This window comes from Notolepis coatsorum, assembly GCF_963971535.1.
Source record: "Notolepis coatsorum genome assembly, chromosome: 7".
Classification (NCBI taxonomy): Eukaryota; Metazoa; Chordata; class Actinopteri; order Aulopiformes; family Paralepididae; genus Notolepis; species Notolepis coatsorum.
In genome coordinates, this window is record NC_140171.1 from 18634658 (window position 1) to 18656572 (window position 21915).

General features: G+C 44.3%; 2 protein-coding genes across 2 annotated transcripts in view; one reads left to right on the forward strand and one right to left on the reverse strand.

Annotated features, from left to right (window-relative positions):
- Window positions 1-21915, forward strand: part of LOC311231918 (GTPase IMAP family member 7-like) — a 30340-nt gene that overhangs the window by 2241 nt on the left and 6184 nt on the right. The window contains exon 2 of the mRNA XM_084318549.1: window positions 17585-17759. Coding sequence (XP_084174675.1) covers window positions 17741-17759 — 19 coding nt within the window. The 5' untranslated portion in view covers window positions 17585-17740. The remainder of the gene's footprint in view (window positions 1-17584; window positions 17760-21915) is intronic.
- Window positions 7418-9852, reverse strand: cldn31 (claudin 31). Its single transcript, XM_084319007.1, has 2 exons — window positions 9745-9852; window positions 7418-9123 (listed from the first exon to the last, which is right to left on the reverse strand). The coding sequence occupies exon 2, from the start codon at window positions 8755-8757 to the stop codon at window positions 8119-8121; it is 639 nt and encodes a 212-aa protein (XP_084175133.1). The 5' UTR covers window positions 8758-9123; window positions 9745-9852; the 3' UTR covers window positions 7418-8118.

The following is a 21915-nucleotide window of genomic DNA, read 5'->3' on the forward strand; positions in this document are numbered from 1 at the left end:
CACTCTTTCGAAGTTGGTTAAGGTTAGAGTTTGTCTTAGAGCATGGCGATAGAACACCAGGTAGTTTGCAGGCTGTTAGACCCGGAAATAGGCGCAGAACTTGCTGTCCCACGATTGGCGCACATGTCACATGACCTGGCCAATCAGAACGCAAAACTTGCACCCGGAAACAAACATTTGTTGTTGAAAGTATTCACGCGTACGGGAAGCCCTCCACCAGGCACGTGCACACATGTTCCGTTTGAGCCTCATAAAAAAGTGCCCTTAAAAAATAAATAAAAAATAAAAATAAAAAATATTTTTTACCGTTGCGCATATAGACTGCCCTTCCAACTGAAAAGTGTCAGGATAGAATCAAAACATTAGGTCAAGAGATAGAGAGATGCCCCGTATTCCATTGCAGTTTGCACGGCCTCCTCAGCGTGCCTCTCCGTGGACCATTTTATGAATAGCGTGGGTGATGATGATGATGATGATAGAAACCGCTGTGGCGCATACAGTTGAATGCTGGTATTTACACTCACTGAGGGACACGAAGAAGTCAAGTCCGGGATTTGGGAATCTCAAATACAAATCGGGATTGGAATAAAAAATGCATTTATATTAAACAATACAGAATATACAGCACTTCTTGGGGTCTGTAGGGTAAGCACTTATTCCCTCCCCCCTGAACATTTATGGAGATGTATGGGCCTTTTAAGTCAGTGATAAAAGTGTCTTTCAAGGATAAGTGAGCTCCTGCACTGATTATTATTATAGTTGAATATTCAATATTTGATCACCAAAACCCCCCAAAAAGCATAAAAAGGGGGTCCCCGCCCCGCCCAAAAAGGGCCCCCAAAAATCGTACATACACAGGTATAGTGCCCTTTTCAGCCTTTGAGCACCTGCCCCTCTAAAGTCCTGTGCACGTCCCTGTGTACAGGGAGTAGAGGAGGGGACTCAGAACACAGCCCTGGGGGGGCCCTATGTTGAGGGTGATGGATGAGGAGGTGCAGTTGCCTGCTCTCACCACCTGGGGTCTGCCAGTCAGGAAGTCCAAGACCCACTGGCAGAGGTCATAGTTCAAGCCCAGGTCCCTGAGCTTGGCTATGAGTATGGAGGGGACTATGGTATTGAATGCCGAGCTGTAGTCGATGAATAGCATTCTCACATAGTTCCCCTGCCTCTTGTCCAGGTGTGATGCTGCTGTGTGCAGCACATGGGCTATGGCGTCCTCCGTGGACCTGTTGGGGCGGTATGCAAATTGCAGGGGGTCCATGTTGGTGGGGAGGGAGGAGCAGATGTAGCCCTTTACTAGCTTCTCAAAGCACTTCATGGCTATGGAGGTGAGAGCTACAGGGCGGTAGTCGTTGAGGCAAGCAGGCTTGGATTTTTTGGGTACAGGGATAATAGTGGACTTCTTCAGGCAGGTGGGGATGACAGCCTGTTCTAAGGACAGGTTAAATATGTCAGTGAATACTGGGGCCAGTTGGTCGGCACAGACTTTTAGGACGCGGCCGGGGATGCCGTCCGGACCTGCTGCCTTCCTGATATTCACTTTTTTAAAGGTCCGCCTCACCTCATGCTCTGTTACCCTGAACACTGAGTCTCCATCATTATTATTATTATTATTATTATTATTATTATTATTATTATTATTATTATTATTATTATTATTATTATTATTATTATTATTATTATTATTATTATTATTATCATTATTATTATTGCTGCACTTTACTGCTATACCTTTGCACTCTGGTTGGATGCCAAATCTATTTTCTGTTGTACTGTACTTGTGCTGTATGAAGAGAGACAATACATTTTAATCTAGTCGAATCTAATCGGTTATCTACAATGAACTAGGATTGATATAATTATAATAATGAGTAAAAGATTATCTAATCAGTCAACTTTCACAAGGTAATCAGAATTGTTTGGGTTGAATGCCTTTTTTAAAGGCACTAGGCGGGTAAGGTTGCTACCATAACTCATTGCGGGAATAGCGCGGGATTTTTCAACGTAGCCTACTGTATGTGTGCGAAGACGCTCTCTGATTGGCTAGCCGCATACAGCGAAGACCCTCTCTGATTGGTTTAGCGCTGAAGGGTCTCTTCCGCCTTGTACATATATATTCTCTGCTTCAAAGTGGTTATGCTTTGGCCCTCTTTCGAAGTGGGTTATGCTTAGAGTTAGGGTTAGGGTTAAGGTTAAGGTTAGGGTTACGGTTAGGGTTAGGCGGAAGAGAGCCTTCGGCGCTAAACCAATCAGAGAGGATCTTCGCTGTACGCGGCTAGCCAATCAGAGAGCGTCTTCGCACACATAGGCTCTCTGATTGGCTAGCCGCGTACAGCGAAGACCCTCTCTGATTGGTTTAGCGCCGAAGGGTCTCTTCCGCCTAACCCTAACCGTAACCCTAACCCTAACTCTAAGCATAACCCACTTCGAAAGAGGGCCAAAGCATAACCACTTTGAAGCAGAGAATATATATGTACAAGGCGGAAGAGACCCTTCGGCGCTAAACCAATCAGAGAAGGTCTTCGCTGTACGCGGCTAGCCAATCAGAAAGTGTCTTCGCACACATAGGCTACGGAAAAAAATCACGCGTAATGGGACATCAAAATTGTGTTTCACAGGATTGGACACTTTTAGAAAAATGAGAACGGTTTTGAATATGTAATGGGACTGGTGATGTGTTTGACATTAAGTGGGGCTACTGGTCAAACTACAGTAACCATTTTATGTAAATAGTCATCTAAATATAAAATGCTATTTATAATTAGTCTTAATTACTAAATTATATTTAGGCTAGCCAGTCAAAACAAGACCTAGGACATTCAGGTCACCTAATCAACAAACAGTTTATCATTTGAATATTAATCTGGTGAAACTGTCTATCAATGTCTATCTTTCTAAAAAACGGTGGTTTAGTGAGAAGCAAGTTGAACGGCCTATAGGAGGAGTGGGAGGGGCTTGATTTACGTTTCACATTCATATTGAGAACTATGATAGGATATCACGAAGTAACAACAACATTAATATTTCATCATGATTGGACAAGCGGGCAGTTCACTTTTTTGAGGGAATAGTGACGTGAAATTAATCAAAATGTATTAATAAAATCTCAGGTGTCCAACATATTTGTCAAGTTTGGTGCAAATCGGACAAAGAGTTGACGAGCAACGAATCACTTCCTTTCATTAAATTCCCTCCTTATTTCCCCTTCAGAAATTCAATTGACGCTGTCTCAAACCCCGCCCTCTTTTCTTGATCTTTCAATCGCAACTGTTGCATTTGAAATGTGAAAGTTTGGTCTGATGAAAAAGGCTAGAGAAAAAGGTCACAGCGGTCACCCAAATCAACAGGGTCCTCCCTATAGGGGTCATGAATGTGCACAGCGGAAAAGGTTTGAACAGAGCCATTCCACCCGTACCTGGTTCAACTAAGTCGATCAAGATGTCATTATCCAGATTCAGTTAACCCGATGTTTGAAGCCGGGATTTTCCTGTTCCTCGAAGGTGGATTCAGTCTCGTTAACTCAAGCCAGACTTGAGACCCAGGATAAGTGTGCGCGGCCTCTCCAGTTGAAAAGCCACCACGTATCGATAGCAGAGATCCTGATTCTCTAGCGGCATTGATTGATTAATTGATTTAAAACTTTATTAACATATTGCAGTACGGCTCAATCGCCTCGCCGACAAGTTAAATGCGTTATCTATAGGCTAATTTTAAGTCCCTCATTACCTCAATCAATCAGATTATATTTCTTTAAACTTGCCTGCTGGATTGAATAATCAAATGAGATCTTGCTAGCGAAAATAATTAGTTAAACTGTTATACAAAATAACGATACGGCTCTCTTCCCATTGATTGATGTATGGTCGATCTTTTACTTATCTCCACTGTGGTGTAACGGGTTCTTCTTTTGACTTTCACGCAGACGACCGGGGTTCGAAACCTAGTCTTTCCCTTCTTTTTGCGATGTAGGAATAATTCAATTTGGTGCACGTTGAGAGCTATATAAAGAATGACATCCTCAATGCATGTAGATTTATAATATTTTAACTTGAAACTAGGCTACTTTGGCGTATAATCATTAATATTATATTCCAAAAAATTATATTGGAAACACGGGGTTTCGAACACCGGTCGCTGGGTTGCCAGGATTAAGCACTACCGCTGCGCCACTGTGCCAGATGGGATAAATTCATTGTTTATACATTAATGAACGAGACAAGATCCACAATCCACGCATAGACACTTCAATTTTATGCTTGAATGAAACACAATCCAGGCGCTCCATTAAACATCCACAGCGGAGAATATGAAAGGAATCAGAGCCAAACGAGCGATAGGTTTCAATCATTAGAAATATCCCCGTGGGATTCACATTTGCGCGTTGTTAAAATAACCACATAATGTGTACATCGCACCGAGCGAGCGCCACGGTATATATAACGTGCATTATTTAGGACAAAGTGAATTTAGTATCAGCATTTTGGGTCTATTTTACATTTCAAAAGCCCCCTCTGGAAGAATGGAGCACAAAAACGTAATTCTGAATGGTATAAAGCAGATCCTAGACTGTGGGAATAATTTCAGGAAACGCGCTGTCACTTTCTTTGCGGGGGCGTGGCGATGGTTCAGGCTAACTTGAACTTAAACCCTGCTTTCGACCAGGCTCAAACTTTTGGATCTGTTGTCATGGTGATTTGGACAATCTAGGTACGGGGAACCGGAAAGTCCGGCTTAAGTCAGACTTAACCGAAAGTTATCCGGCTAACTCAGTTATCCAGGTACGGGGAACGGGGCCCGTTGTGGCGTTCACATCCAGGACCTGCAGCGGCAGTCAGGCCACGCTGTCTATTTCGGGGATATAATTATGGACGTTTGATTTTAGGGACACTCCACATGAGGTTACCGTGTGAGGAGGACAAGGAGTGAGAAGAGAATGTGTCTCGCACAATTATAATGTCCACACGATTATTTGTCTCGCACAATTACAATGTATTATCCCAGCAGGATGAAGAGGGTTATATAAAGGCCGGCCATTGTTATCATAGAAAGGCCATAAATCAGTTATTCTGGCGAGGTCAGGGGGATAGGCGTGACTCACAATGACACAACGTTCTTCTTTGTCTCTCCTCTGTCGCTCTGTATCCTCCTCTTCATGGATGACACACAGACCACCGCTGGCCTCATGCAAACACCCCTAGAATAGCCCTATTCCATGATTACATTAGCATGCAAACAGAGAGCATTTTGCTGCATGTGGGATAAATGCCACTCGCTCTTGCTGAAAAGAACAAAGGCGTGTTGAAATGACCTCGGTATATTGTGACGCTATGGCGGGGTTTTCTTCCGTTTCTGTTCCAATTGAAGGAAATCAATTGATGAACGGCAGCCTCAGTGAAACACGGCAACATTATGGGAAACATGCTTACCGTAGATAGATCCAATATCCTCTCTGTGCGTTCAGCCGAAAGCTATCCGGCAGCAAGCTAGCCTAGCTTAGCACAAATGAATGGAAGCGGATATGGACCACTAGCCTAGCTTAAAACTCCCGGAGAGGCGTATTTGTCCAACAGCTAGACTAGCTGGTTTATAATCTGCTTCCATTAATTTGTACTAAGCTAGGCTAGCTTGTAGCCGGACAGCTTTCTACTGGACACACAGAGAGGGAATTGGTACCTATCTTCTCGTCTGACTCTGGAGAAGACAGTAAGCGCATTCGCCATAATGTTGGCGTGTTCCTTTAAGCCTCTTACCCAAAGAGCCATTGTAATATTGCAAAATAATTGTCATTACCTAACCGTCCATCTTGGAGCAACATCAAAGTTACTCAAGTAATTGTACTAGGCCTACATATTCAAGGTATTTATCACTTTACTTGAGCGGTTTCGTTTTATGGCAGTTGATTTTATTTTACTCCACTACATTTCAAAGCAATCACCTTCATTCATACTCCACTACATTTAGCTACAGCACCTGTAAGTGCTAGTTAGTTTTAACAAAAAGGGTTTTGCCAACAAGACATGCATCAATTCATAAAAAAAAAGAGTAGCCTATGTACTTTTTTTCTTTTCTTTTTAGAAACATTCTATTTTGGGCCCAGTCTATTTCCTGTTGCAGTGTTTGCTAATACGGAAGCTGACAGGAAGTACACTGGGGCCCAGGCGGTTTCCCCAGCAACAGAATTATTTTCTCAGTGCATTAAAGGTGGAATGGCTTTTTTTGGACCAAAACAGGAGGACACGACAAGGTCCTTTTGCTTTTGATACTTAAGTACATTCAATATCAAGTATCATAATACATTTACTTGAGTATAAATATTCAACGGGGGACTTTTTTTGATCAGAGTACTATCGGAGTGCTTCTGCTATGATTTGGGTATTTCTTCCTGAAAACAGAGCAGACTGGTCAACCGCACTGTAATATATCAAATAGTATGCATGGGCATCAACAGGAAACAGGTGGCATGGTGGTGTAGTGGTTAACACTGTTGCCTCACAGCAAGAAGGTCCTGGGTTTGATTCTCGCTTGGGGACCAGGTTGCCAGGTACCCAGGTAGAGTATCTCCTGGGCCTTTCTGTGTTTGCATATTCTTCCCGGTTTCCCCTCCAGAAAAAGAGATAAACCCAATGGAAAAACATGGAGAACAGATTGCTAACACTGTCGCGTCCCTGACGAAGACGGACTGGAGCGCTTGGATTGGTCCCCAGGGGGCGCGGCCCACGCTGCAGCCCATGTCTGCTCCCAGCTGCCCTTGGGGGGGAAGGATGACGGGATGGGTCAAGCGCAGAGAGGCATTTCATCGGCGACTCAATGCATGTGTGTGTGTGTGTTCCTATGTGTCACCCATCAGCTCACATACAGTGTACACAAGACCAGTAGTTGTTGAGGAATGGTGCAAACAAACACGCATTTCATACAGAGAACACGCTCAAGCATTCCTCAAACCTCCCACGCAAATCTCCTGTGCACACGCACTAGTATACACAGAAACACACGCTCATACGTTTGTAGATTGGACTTCTATACACAAGCTGCCCACACATGTGTTGGTAATAAGTGTGTGTGTGTGTGTGTGTGTGTGTGTGTGTGTGTGTGTGTGTGTGTGTGTGTGTGTGTGTGTGTGTGTGTGTGTGTGTGTGTGTGTGTGTGCGTGTGCGTGTGTTCATCAACTACTAACACTTGTGTAGGCAGCTTGTGTGTAGACGGCCAATCTACACATTTCTAAGCGCGTGTTCCGAAGCAAGGAGGGAGGGTAGAATTTGAGGAATGTCTGTTACAAATATTTACATGTTGATAAATATTTAGCAATTGGCACATCCCACAGTACATTTTAACACCCACTATGTCGCAAGTTTATCACACATTCAGTCCATTTGAAAAACTATTTATAATCCATTTGAAAAACGATTGTCTAGTTGAATACAACTTTATTACACGCTGACATCACACTCTGTATTAATTTACATGTCGTGGATAATACAACTGCTGTTATCATCATTATATTATAAAACCTGGGTAAAAACCTACATAACAGATGCATATTGTAACATGCATGGCCATGTATAATTCTATGTATATTCAGATGCATATTTGTGGAATCTGACTTATACATGGAGAATAAGCATTTTGCAATGTTCTCAAAGGTACGTGTTACTTCAATGTTTACAAACATTACCAACAGAAACGCATACATTTTCAGCCTCAAAATACATATACAACACATACAACTCATTTTTAATGTCGGCCTTTGTATCAAAAGCTCAGACACTCGGTTTGAGTGAGAAATGCCATCAATCCGAGGAATATAAACAAATCTTGTGAGGAAACCTTTTTACAACATGGGATAATCCTACCACAACTACAGATCAGGGCAGAATTGTCAGAATTCAACAGTTTGTAAGGTTTCAACAGAAGACTGTAAGTGTGTGTGTGTGTGTGTGTGTGTGTGTGTGTGTGTGTGTGTGTGTGTGTGTGTGTGTGTGTGTGTGTGTGTGTGTGTGTGTGTGTGTGTGTGTGTGTGTGTGTGTGTGTGTGTGTGTGTGTGTGTGTGTGTGTGTGTGTGTGTGTGTGTGTGTGTGTGTGTGTGCGCGCGTGTGTGTGTGTCTGGGTGTGACCCACATTTTATACGAAGGACTTCTCTCCCGTCGCCACCGGCTGTGGGTTGTTCTTTCCGCGCGGCGCCCGTCCCGCTGGGGGCGCGGAGCCTGCGTTCAACAGAGCCCCGCTCACCAGCAGCAGCACCCCTGCCAGCCAGCCCAGGTACAGCGCCGGCCCCAGCTCTCTCTTCAGCGGCGCCGCGACATTCGGACTGTAGAAGTCTGTGACAACCGAGTAGGCGGTCCAGCAGATGGGCACCAGGTAGACCAGGCCAGCCAGGAGAAAGGAGGCCCCGGCTATCTTGGCCAGCCGAGCCTTGGAGCTCTGGTTCCCGTCCCCCATGCAGTGAGTGCACTTGGCCCCGGCTACCCCCAGCAGGAGGGCCAGCACGCAGAGCAGCAGTGAGAGGACCGTGAGGCCGCGGGCAGCCTGGAGAGACACGGGCAGGTTCAGGGTGGAGTCGTAGCTCTTGCACTGGATGTGGCCTGTGGTTTGAGACAGGCAGGTCATCCACAGACCCTCCCACAGCACCTGGGCGATCACCAGCTCTCCCCCCACGAACGCAGACACACGCCACATGGGGGCCGCGCACACCAGCGCCCCGAACACCCAGCCGAGCACGGCCAGTAGCAGGGCCAGCACCTGGAGGCCGGTGGACGCCATGGATCTATAGGAGAAACACAGTCCCGGGAACTCACAGACTCAAGGACAGTTCCAAGAATGGAAGAAAAGAAGAAGAAAAAATAACGGAAACTTGCTGAAGTTTCGATAAAAAAAATAAAAAGATATACCAAGAGTTGAAATTCTTCCTCTTGCAGCGTAGGAAGCCGCGGTAGACTGTGTAGTGGAAATCCTTGAAGAGTTTTTTAACTGTACCAAGTCCTCGAACTGCACCCGCGGTATTCTGTCAGTCATTCATACCTAAGTAGAAATATCCGGTGGCCAGGTGTTCTAATATCACACGGCACTTCTTACATGAGACCTCTTCCTCTTCTCGGCATCCTCTCGTAGTTAATACATCGGGATTTACTGTAACGAAAAGATATCTATATATTTAACCATAATTACACTTTATTAGATGAAGCAGTATAGTAGTAGTAGTTCAGTCATCACACATAATATGTACAATCATTCCATACTGTAAATAAGGTCAACTGTCTTTGTGACTCAAAAGGTACAGGCTGAAGCATAATGCTTATACAGTATATGCCTTATATATATATATTCTTATCAAGATAAGCTACTCTCCAAAACCAAAACCCCAAAAATAAAGCGTTCACTCACCAAATACCCGAGACGAAACATGTATAACCCGGCTTTTAAGTTGTCAGACGTTTTCAAAACGAATTATCTTAATAATGGTACGTTGAATTGTCATAGCTAAAGACAGTAGAGGTTGAGTACTTCCGCGTTGTGTATCACGTTCACTATCCAAGCGATGATGATTGACGTTACAACTGCAAATACCTGAGCACCAAGAGCCGTGAGTTACATGGGTCTTCATCTGATACATGGGTCTTCATCTGACGGGTTCAACAGATCTCAGCTCTTTACTCGTTACTCAAACCACTCTATCACTCTACAAGAATCACCAGAAGGGTCGTTTTCACGAGGAGGTCCAATAGCAAAACAAAAGAAAAACAAACTTACTTTCCCTAAGCAGCAACCAGATGTGAAGCGGCCGTGTTTGATGGTCCACTGTTGAGTATCTGAGTGGTGGTGAACTTCTCTTTGTCCCAGTGTGACAGACTGGCTTGTGTCTCTGGACCTCATACTGTATGGGTGTAGGAGGGGAGCAATTCGTAATGCTATATGCATGCACACACACACACACACACACACACACACACACACACACACACACACACACACACACACACACACACACACACACACACACGCACACACGTGTACAACACGCACACACATTCACACACAGACACGTGCAAAAGCAGTACACACTACAGTAGTTATGCAAAAAAGAGCACAAAGACACTTTGTCACAAATATTGTCAGATCTTGTAGAATGCGTGTGTTTTCTGTGTGTGAGTGTCATGGCAGGCCCGTCCTAACTGCTGTGTAGTTTGATCAAAGGTTATGTGACATATGAATCAGCAGCAGTAGTGGCAGGAGCAGAAACAGCAGTAGGAGCAGAAGCAGGGATGTGCACAGGACTTTAGAGGGGCAGGTGGTCAAAGGCTGAAAAGGGCATTATACCTGTGTGTGTGTGTGTGTGTGTGTGTGTGTGTGTGTGTGTGTGTGTGTGTGTGTGTGTGTGTTATAACCGAGCGTGCAAGCCCGATTTTTGCCCCTTTTTATGCTTTTTGGGGGGTTTTGGTGATCAAATATTGAATATTGAACTATAATAATCAGTGCAGGAGCTCACTTATCCTTGAAAGACACTTTTATCACTGACTTAAAAGGCCCATACGTCTCCATACATGTTCAGGGGGGAGGGAATAAGTGCTTACCCTACAGACCCCAAGAAGTGCTGTATATTCTGTATTGTTTAATATAAATGCATATTTTGTGCATGAAATATATAGGTCCGCGGAGAGGCACGCTGAGGAGGCCGTGCAAACTGCAATGGAATACAGCAGGGCATCTCTCTCTCTTTACCTAATATTTTGATTCTATCCTGACATTTTTCAGTTGGAAGGGCAGTCTATATGCGCAACGGGGGGAAAAAATTTGAAATGGCACTTTTCTATGAGGTGCTCGAGCACCCATTGGGCTCTATGTGTGCACGTGCCTGAGCAGTAGTGGTAGCAGCAGTTGGAGCAGCAGCAGCAACAGTAGGAGCAGCAGCAGTAGGAGCAGCAGCAGTAGGAGCAGCAGTAGCAGTAGGAGCAGCAGCAGTAGGAGCAGCAGCAGTAGGAGCAGCAGCAGTAGGAGCAGTAGCAGTAGGAGCAGCAGCAGCAGTAGTAGGAGCAGCAGTAGTAGGAGCAGCAGCAGCAGCAGTAGGAGCAGCAGCAGTAGGAACAGCAGTAGTAGGAGCAGCAGCAGTAGGAGCAGCAGCAGCAGCAGTAGGAGCAGCAGCAGTAGGAGCAGCAGCAGTAGCAGCAGCAGTAGGAGCAGCAGCAGTAGGAGCAGCAGCAGTAGGAGCAGCAGCAGCAGTAGGAGCAGCAGCAGTAGCAGCAGCAGTAGGAGCAGCAGCAGCAGTAGGAGCAGCAGCAGCAGTAGGAGCAGCAGTAGGAGCAGCAGCAGCAGTAGCAGCAGCAGCAGTAGCAGCAGCAGTAGGAGCAGCAGCAGTAGGAGCAGCAGCAGCAGTAGGAGCAGCAGCAGTAGCAGCAGCAGTAGGAGCAGCAGCAGCAGTAGGAGCAGTAGGAGCAGCAGCAGTAGGAGCAGCAGCAGTAGGAGCAGCAGCAGTAGGAGCAGCAGTAGCAGCAGCAGTAGGAGCAGCAGCAGTAGGAGCAGCAGCAGCAGTAGGAGCAGCAGCAGTAGGAGCAGCAGCAGCAGTAGCAGCAGCAGCAGTAGGAGCAGCAGTAGGAGCAGCAGCAGCAGTAGGAGCAGCAGCAGTAGGAGCAGCAGCAGTAGGAGCAGCAGCAGTAGCAGCAGCAGCAGTAGGAGCAGCAGCAGTAGGAGCAGCAGTAGGAGCAGCAGCAGTAGGAGCAGCAGTAGGAGCAGCAGCAGTAGGAGCAGCAGCAGTAGCAGCAGCAGTAGGAGCAGCAGCAGTAGGAGCAGCAGCAGCAGTAGGAGCAGCAGCAGTAGGAGCAGCAGCAGCAGTAGGAGCAGCAGCAGCAGTAGCAGCAGCAGTAGGAGCAGCAGCGGTAGGAGCAGCAGCAGCAGTAGCAGCAGCAGCAGTAGCAGCAGCAGTAGGAGCAGCAGCAGCAGTAGGAGCAGCAGCAGTAGGAGCAGCAGCAGTAGCAGCAGCAGTAGCAGTAGGAGCAGCAGCAGTAGGAGCAGCAGCAGTAGCAGCAGCAGCAGTAGGAGCAGCAGTAGGAGCAGCAGCAGTAGGAGCAGCAGCAGTAGGAGCAGCAGCAGTAGCAGCAGCAGTAGGAGCAGCAGCAGTAGGAGCAGCAGCAGCAGTAGGAGCAGCAGCAGTAGGAGCAGCAGCAGCAGTAGGAGCAGCAGCAGTAGGAGCAGCAGCAGTAGGAGCAGCAGCAGCAGTAGGAGCAGCAGCAGCAGTAGGAGCAGCAGCAGTAGGAGCAGCAGCAGTAGCAGCAGCAGTAGGAGCAGCAGTAGGAGCAGCAGCAGTAGGAGCAGCAGCAGTAGGAGCAGCAGTAGGAGCAGCAGCAGCAGCAGTAGGAGCAGCAGCAGTAGGAGCAGCAGCAGTAGGAGCAGCAGCAGTAGCAGCAGCAGGAGCAGCAGTAGGAGCAGCAGTAGGAGCAGCAGCAGCAGTAGGAGCAGCAGCAGTAGGAGCAGCAGCAGCAGTAGCAGCAGCAGTAGGAGCAGCAGCAGCAGTAGGAGCAGCAGCAGTAGGAGCAGCAGCAGTAGCAGCAGCAGGAGCAGCAGTAGGAGCAGCAGCAGTAGCAGCAGCAGTAGGAGCAGCAGCAGTAGGAGCAGCAGCAGTAGGAGCAGCAGCAGCAGTAGCAGCAGCAGCAGTAGGAGCAGCAGCAGTAGGAGCAGCAGCAGCAGTAGGAGCAGCAGCAGCAGTAGGAGCAGCAGCAGCAGTAGGAGCAGCAGCAGCAGTAGGAGCAGCAGTAGGAGCAGCAGTAGGAGCAGCAGCAGCAGTAGCAGCAGCAGTAGGAGCAGCAGCAGTAGGAGCAGCAGCAGCAGGAGCAGCAGTAGCAGCAGCAGTAGGAGCAGCAGCAGTAGGAGCAGCAGTAGGAGCAGCAGCAGTAGGAGCAGCAGCAGTAGGAGCAGCAGTAGGAGCAGCAGCAGCAGTAGGAGCAGCAGCAGCAGTAGGAGCAGCAGTAGGAGCAGCAGCAGCAGCAGCAGTAGGAGCAGCAGTAGGAGCAGCAGCAGTAGCAGCAGCAGTAGGAGCAGCAGCAGTAGGAGCAGCAGCAGCAGTAGGAGCAGCAGTAGGAGCAGCAGCAGCAGCAGCAGTAGGAGCAGCAGTAGGAGCAGCAGCAGTAGCAGCAGCAGTAGGAGCAGCAGCAGTAGGAGCAGCAGTAGGAGCAGCAGCAGTAGGAGCAGCAGCAGCAGTAGGAGCAGCAGCAGTAGCAGCAGCAGTAGGAGCAGCAGCAGCAGTAGGAGCAGCAGCAGTAGGTGCTGTAGGAGCAGCAGCAGTAGGAGCAGCAGCAGTAGGAGCAGTGGTTGCTGCAGGAGGGTTAACTCTTCTATTGTGTTTGGATCAAATCTGACCCGTTTTCAGTTTAAGATAACATCTAATTTTATTTTATTGGTACAAGGCGTCATATCCTCAAAAACAGCCATTTAAACTAAGGCTGTCAAAGTTAACACGTTATTAGCGCGTTAACGCACAATTATTTTAACGCAGCAAATTTTTTTAACGCAACATTAACGTTTAAAAAACAAAGTACAATTTTATATTTTTTTTTACTATACTTCACTCAGGTGTATTACAGTTATTTTCGATTGCTTAAGCACGATTTTGAAAACAGGGCCTGTTGTTTCAAAACACTACACACAATTAGCACAACCACACACACAATTAGCAGAACACCTCAGATCCTTTGCTAAATGAAACACTTGTAAAAACTATACACAAATTTATAAAACCCTAATTTTGTTACCATATGAAACACACACGTTTCATATGACTTAATTCTGTTTGAACCAGTTACACACTGCTGTGCTTAACCTAAAACACCTTTAGCAATTCTACTTCTCAGTGATTAGAGCACTGTAAGTGAAGTACACAGAGAATGGGCAAATATACAATACATTCACCAAACACTATACAAGTGACTCTCTGAGGTGAGATTCGAACGGGATCTCCCCTACCTGCCCTACCTGCCCCCAGAATGGGCAAATATACAATACATTCACCAAAGACCAATTCTGCAGACGGATGAAAATACAATTTATTTCTCTCCATATCCAAATATACAAATACAAAACATGTCCCAGTTTTCATGCTACTACAGTAGTGTGCATAACACTGTAAGCTCAGCAAATATCAGACAAACAAAAAAAATACTGTATCCAGTACAGGTTACAATTACAGTAAAACTAAGAAAAATTAAATAGAGAAAAGAAGAGAAAATGCTAGACATGATATCTTCGCCTAGCTGGATCTGGCCAGAGAATTTATGGGAAACTGGGACATGTTTTGTTGTGAATCTCTGTGATGTTGACATGCTGACTGAATTTGGTATATGGAGAGAAAAAACATATATTTTCATCAGTCTGCATCATTGGTCTAGTCAAGTCAAGTCAAGTGTAGTGTAGTGTAGTGTTTGGTGAATGTATTGTATATTTGCACATTCTCTGTGTACTTCACTCTCCTTCCATTTTGGTTGAAGACAGGTGAACTCACCTGCTGCATTTCTATAGGGCTTAAACCTGATTTGTGTGTCTACAATTAAGCAATCATGTATTTGTGCACCTGATGGCTGTGTTTAACCAATTGGCTCAAATGTGTGGTAATTTGACATTCTGTGTCTAATGTAATGCAAGTGTGTTTAGTGTTTTGCAAATCACTATGTGTATTGTTTTGCACAAAAAAAATAGGTGGAAATCTGGGCCCATGTTTTGCTACTTGAGTGTAAGGTTTTGATAATTGTGTAATACTTGAGAATTTTGTATTTGTGCAATCCAAAAAAACGGTATTGATATTGATATGTTTGTTTCTGACTCAAAGTGTGTGTGTGTGTGTGTGTGTGTGTGTGTGTGTGTGTGTGTGTGTGTGTGTGTGTGTGTGTGTGTGTGTGTGTGTGTGTGTGTGTGTGTGTGTGTGTGTGTGTGTGTGCGCGTGTGTGTGTGTGTGTGTGTGTGTGTGTGTGTGTGTGTGTGTGTGTGTGTGTGTGTGTGTGTGTGTGTGTGTGTGTGTGTGTGTGTATACCATAACGACCACTAGAGGGCATTATAAGCTAGGCAGAGGGAGAGGGAGAGAGTTAACACAGATTTAATTAATGCATTATTGAAATACTAAAGTTGAAATGTATCACAAGCTTGATCACATGGTCAGGTAATCTCAGTTTTTATGTATTTTCTATAAGTAATTTACAAAATACGCAATTCATATAGTGCTAGTTATAAACACAGGAAACACAGAGCATACAAGATACACATTTTGCTGTTTGTGCAAAAGAAAAAAGGGAATCCAGTGATAAACCAAGATGATACATACATGTTCCACCAAATGGCAGCAGATCAACATCATCATCATGGTTAAGTATGAAATAGGGCTAGGGTTTAACCTTCCTAATAGGGTTTAACCTTCCTAATAGGGTTTAACCTTGAATCTTCCTAATAGGGTTTAACCTTCCTAATATGGTTTAACCTTGAACCTTCCTAATAGGGTTTAACCTTCCTAATAGGGTTTAACCTTGAACCTTCCTAATAGGGTTTAACATTGGCTTTAACCTTCCTAATAGGGTTTAACCTTTAACTCTCCCCCTCTCCCTCTGCCTAGCCTATAATGCTCTCTAGTGGTCGTTATGGTTCAGATTCAGATTCAGATTACTTTAATCGCCATTATGTTTACAAAACACATCATTATACATATATAAGAACAGGCAAAACAGGTCAACAGTGACTGCCTTAATGAATATTATTGAAGAAATAACAACAGCAACAGATAAAAGGAAATTAACAATAGGGGTGTTTATTGATTTAAAAAAGGCATTTGTTAGATCATAATATTAACATTTCTAAATTACGTTCATATGGTGTGAGAGGAATGATTCTTGAATGGTTGAGTAGTTATCTCCACAATAGGCAACAATACAGTTGGCAGATGTCAAACCTGAGCTCATGAAAATTGAATGTGGGGTACCGCAAGGTTCGGTTTTGGGGCCTAAACTCTTTCTTTGATATATTAATGATATTTGTGATGTTTCAAAACTATTACAGTTTGTCTTGTTTGCCGATGATACCAATTTTTTTTGCTCTGGAAATAATTTAAAGTAACTAGCTGAATATTGTGTATGAAATGACAAAACAAAAAAAATTGTTTGATGTAAATAAGCTATCACTGAATCTGAAAAAAAAAACGAAATTTATGATTTTTGGCAATCGAAAACAAGATGAAAATATAGTATTGTCCATAGATGGAGTTGATATGGAGAGAGTTACTGAATTTCGTTTTCTTGGTGTAATTATGGATGATAAATTAACATGGAAATCTCACATGTTAAAAAAAATATGTCCAAGAGTATTTTTGTTATGAATAAAGTAAAGGATGTGTTAGTTAGAGTATGAGGCAATGAGAACACTCTACTGTTCACTCATCTCACCTTATCTCAGTTATTGTGTTGAAGTATGGGGGAATACTTATGGGACTAATATAAAACCATTATATATACTACAGAAGAGGGCTGTATAAGAATCACACATAAAGTGAATTATCGAGAACACACAAACATAGTATTTAATAAATCTAGAATAATTAAACTTGAAGACATGGTTAAGTTTCAAACAATGTTAATTATGTTTAGGGCAAGAAATAAGACACTGCCAGAAAAAATTACAAAATCTTTTTCATTTAAAGTGAGTTTAGTAGGAGGAAATAAAGTTTACTTTGCACGTACCACACTTAAACAGATGTGTCCTTTAGTTATTGGTGTAAAGTTGTGGAATTCTCTCCATAGCGAGCTTAAGGGATCTAATAGTGTTTGTCAATTCAAAAATAATTATAAAAAATATATATTTAGTCAGTATGAAAGTCAAATGTGATCTGAAGTGATATTTTCTTTATTATTATTATTATTATTATTATTATTATTATTATTATTATTATTATTATTATTATTATTATTATTATTATTATTATTATTAAATTTGTTCTTGTTTAATCTGTGGATTGTTTGTTTCTTTGTATATGGTTTTGATTGATTGATTGAAAAGTTTATTAACAGTTTGCAGAATTGGTACAGTACAGTACAGCTCAATACATACAATTGTTAAGGGGATGCAGACCAGAGAAAGACTTTCGTCTTGTTTACATCGGGGTCCCCCATTTAAGTATAAATTATTATTTGTGTAAATTAGGTTGTACGCCGACCATCAAGTAATACTTGTTTAGTTTAGGAATAGGGGGCAGGTAACTATAAGAATTATTCTTCCTCCTGCTCATTTTGCCCATGGTATGGTATTTATGATTTTGTATGAAAACTCTATGATTGTATTGCTTCCATGTGGCAAATAAAACTCTGAAATCTGAATGTGAATACAGTACAGTGCATACTGTGCATACACTTTTTTCACAAATAAAAAAGTGCAAAACAGGACAAAACAGTGATACAACGACAATACAATAAAGTGCAATGGCTAAGCATTGCTGTCAGTGACAAATAAAGTTTAAAATGCCAGCCCTGAGTGTGGGGGGGGGGGGGGGTGGAGCAGGGGGCCTGACTCATTTACTAGGCGAGCTGCTGAGGGGAAGATTTCAATTATTTGTTCCACCTCCTTTTTTCTTTAGGCAGTTTCCGTTTCCTGGAAATGCTTGAGCTCTGTAAAACCAACAAAGGAGTGGACAGAAGTTAGAACAAATGCTACAAAGTACAAACTCTGAGAGTGTGTTTCAGGAGGTTGATGGCCTCTGGATAGTTTTCTGGTGACTTTATTCTACAACAAAATGGATGTACCGTGGACAGGTAAGAAGAACCATTCCTTACTATGACTGCATACTGGACTGGAGTGGAGTTGCACGTGTATCTCTGGGAGTGGAAATTACTCGGAGAAATCGTTTGACATTCCTTACAAGTATTCTTATGTCATCATTCCTATTCAGTTTTATGTTCAAATGGTGCTCAGCAGGACAGATGTTTATTGAGCTTTGAAGTATTTGAAGAGCTTTGAAGTATTTGTTATGGTATTTCATTGGCTTGCCCACCCTTCAGATTTTGCATTCATCTTACATCCTGCGGTCAAGCCAGCCGTCTTTCACTTTTGCGTGGTCAAACCAGCCGCACCTGTATTTCGAGTGCGCGATTAGTTACAGGTTTACGGTAATGCAATAAAACAACCCTGGGAAGCTGTTGTAATAGACCACTACACGTCCGCGTTACATTGAAATCAAGGAGGAGATTGCGGGGGGGTCAAATGAATGGATGTGGACGAGAGCCGCGATGGAAGTGGTTGCCGATACGGCTGTGGGGGTGCTAGAGACATGATCGAATAGACGTTTATGCGCCTCGCTCTCCTGAACACGGCGTGACCCATAACTAATCGATCAGAACTAAATCGGCAGAGAAAAAGCCCATTTTAAAGCACCTATTCCGCTTGGACATGCGCAGAGTGCCCATGGAGTCTGGACGACGCGAGATGACGCTCGAATGAATGTGGACCGTTCTATCAGAGGGGGGAGCTTCGGTGGCCAGCCGAACAGGATAATGAAAAAATCATCCCACTAAATGGCCAGACGTGTCTTATGGCGACATCTACAATTACCTCATTGAGTCTCCAGGTAGACTAATGTTTATATTTAAGTGCAGCGGTCTGTAGCCACTCACACTGGCCACCGAAGCTCCCCCCTCTGATAGAACGGTCCACATTCATTCGAGCGTCATCTCGCGTCGTCCAGACTCCATGGGCACTCTGCGCATGTCCAAGCGGAATAGGTCCTTTAAAACGGGCTTTTTCTCTGCCGATTTAGTTCTGATCGATTAGTTATGGGTCACGCCGTGTTCAGGAGAGCGAGGCGCATAAACGTCTATTCGATCATGTCTCTAGCACCCCCACAGCCGTATCGGCAACCACTTACATCACGGCTCTCGTCCACATTCATTCATATGCACCCCCCGCAATCTCCTCCCTGATTTCAGAATCCCGGAAGTGTTATGGTGGTCTATAATCCGAAGTGACTTTCGAATACAGTCTGATTGATTGATTGATTGAAAAGTTTATTAACAGATTGCAGAATGGGTACAGTACAGCTCAATACATACAATTGTTAAGGGGATGCAGACTAGAGAAAGACTTTCGTCTTGTTTACATCAGGGTCCCCCATTTTCAATTCATCATAACATATATGACATGTACATGACATACAGATAGACAGTACTGCTACATCTATACATTTATGAGATATCAGATTTGCAAATACAGTACTGTTTGTGATACAAATACAGTACTGTTTGTGAGGGCTGTACATTGGAGGTGGGGGGGGGGGGGGGTTGGGTAGGGGACACACACATTTTACACTGTACATTGGAATACTGACTACCTTGAATACTGCCTTACTTGGTCATTTACTGTACAACTAGGTTAGGACATTTGTAGGGGCCAGTCTCACAAGTTGATCTTACAGAAATACTTTAATTATTCCCGGTAATGAACTGAATGATCGAATCAATAGGACGTTTCGTATGTGCAGTATTATTGAACATCGAATCAATAGGACGTTTCGTTTCGTTACTCTAGAGAGGCCTTTAACCTAGAACTGGGGAGCTTGGACTGGTCAGATGAACTCAGTGGTTCACAGGTTGAAGAAACATGGCTTGGATTCAAAACCAAATTCACAGCAATACTCAACAACATGGCACCCATAAGAACCACCAGGGTTAAAAATCGCGCTGAGCCATGGATGCACACTGAAATACTGGCCGCTATGAAAACCAGAGACAAAAAATGCTCTGAACTTCATAAAAGTCAGACAAAGCTTTCCAAAAGCTCAAACAGTGAACTCCAAGCCCACGTGGTTGAACAAAAAATTCAAAGAAACAGACTAAGAAATGACGTAAACACCATGATCAGAACCGCAAAAAGAAATTTCATCAACGACAAAACTGAGGAAAACAAAAACAAACCCCGCAAACTTTGGAAATTACTCAATAATCAACTAGGCTGCAGTAAAAAACTTAAAACCAGATTCTCAAACATAAACATAAAGACGGACAACACGCTCATCACAGACAAGCTGGATGTAGCCAATTACTTAAACATCTTCTTCACAAACATAGCCACAACACTGGTAAACAAACTACCCTCCCACTCAGGGCATTATGGGGTAGAACACATAGTAGCATACTACAAAAACCTAGGGGTCCACAAAGACGACTTCAAACTTGAAATGGTAACAACCGATGAGGTACTCAAAAAATTGAGCGCCCTCCAACCTAACAAGGCCACTGGCCATGACAACATCCCCTCCAAATTCCTCAGAGACGCAGCAGCCGCCATCACCCCAGTCATCACACACATAATAAACCTCTCTATAAAACAGGGGCATGTCCCCAAGGACTTCAAAATTGCGAGAGTGACCCCTCTGCACAAAGGGCAGCAAATTAGACCCAGGCAACTACCGCCCTGTTTCTTTTTTTTTTTTTTTTTTTTTAAACTTTGGCCATTCCCCTGGCTCTTTTATACGTTTATCGCATTTATTCTGGTCAAGGATGACCGACAGAAACAGGCTGAAAGGGTTCAGATGGGGGGGAAGACACTCTGGGAAAGGCACGGCTGCAGTCCGGGATTCGAACTCGCTAAACCCCAGATCCGTGACGAGCACGGTTGTCCCCGGCGCCGAAATAGCGCTCGAGGTACGTGGTGAGCTACTGGAGCTCCCCCCTGTTTCTATTCTTACCTCCATCTCGAAAGTCATGGAGAAAATAGTCTACGAACAGGTCGAAAAGTACCTGGCGGAAAAAAATCTAATCTACGAATTCCAATCGGGCTTCAGAACGTCCCACTCCACTGACACATGCCTCCTCTATTTGAACGACCACATCAAACAAGAGGTGGACGCGGGCAAATACTGCGGCATGGTCATGCTGGACCTACAAAAGGCCTTCGACACTATCAATCACTCCATTCTAATGGACAAGCTAAAAGCAATTGGTTTTGATAGCTTATCAGTGAGCTGGATGCAATCCTACCTGGAGGGGAGAGAACAGATGGTAGAGGTAAACGGTACTCTACCCCCCCCCCCCCCCCCCTCACAGTGAGCTGTGGTGTTCCACAAGGAAGCATACTAGGACCGCTACTCTTCCTAATTTATGCAAATGACATGTCGTCAGCCTGTGACTGCAACTTGTTCCTGTTTGCGGACGACTCAGCCCTGCTGGTCTCTGACAAGAACAAGTTGCAGGTTGAAAAAACCCTCAGCTCGGAACTAGGCAAAATCTGCATATGGCTCGCTGATAACAAACTATCATTATACATGGGCAAAACAGAGTCCATTCTCTTCGGTTCAAATAACAAACTCAACAAGACCGACGGCTTCTCAGTTACAGTGGGTGACAATATTGTCACAAGGAACGACGAAATTACCTACCTGGGTTCCATCCTAGAGGCAAATCTTTCCTGTGACAAAATGGCATCCAATGTAATAAAAAAAGTCAACCAACGAACTAGATTCCTGTACCGGATCTCCTCTCTGGTAAACAAGAATACCCTGAAGACTCTGGCAGGAGCACTCATTCAAGGGTACTATGACTATGCGTGCACCTCATGGTACCAAAGCACCTCAAAGGCGCTTAAAACAAAATTACAAACATCACAAAACAAACTGGTCAGACTACTACTTGACCTGAACCCCAGAACCCACCTCACCCCTGCCCACTTTGACAACCTAGGATGGCTTAGAGTAGACGACAGACAGAGTACAGCAACTTGCAATGGGCTTGGTCTACAAGATACACTATACGACCGGGGTGCCCATGTACATGTCAAAATACTTCCCAAAGGTCAGTGAATACCACAACCACTACACCAGAGGAAGCTCAACAAATCATGTTAAACCCAGATTCGGCTCAAACAAGGGACTAAACACGTTTCGCAATTATGCCACAACAATGTGGAACGCCCTACCCA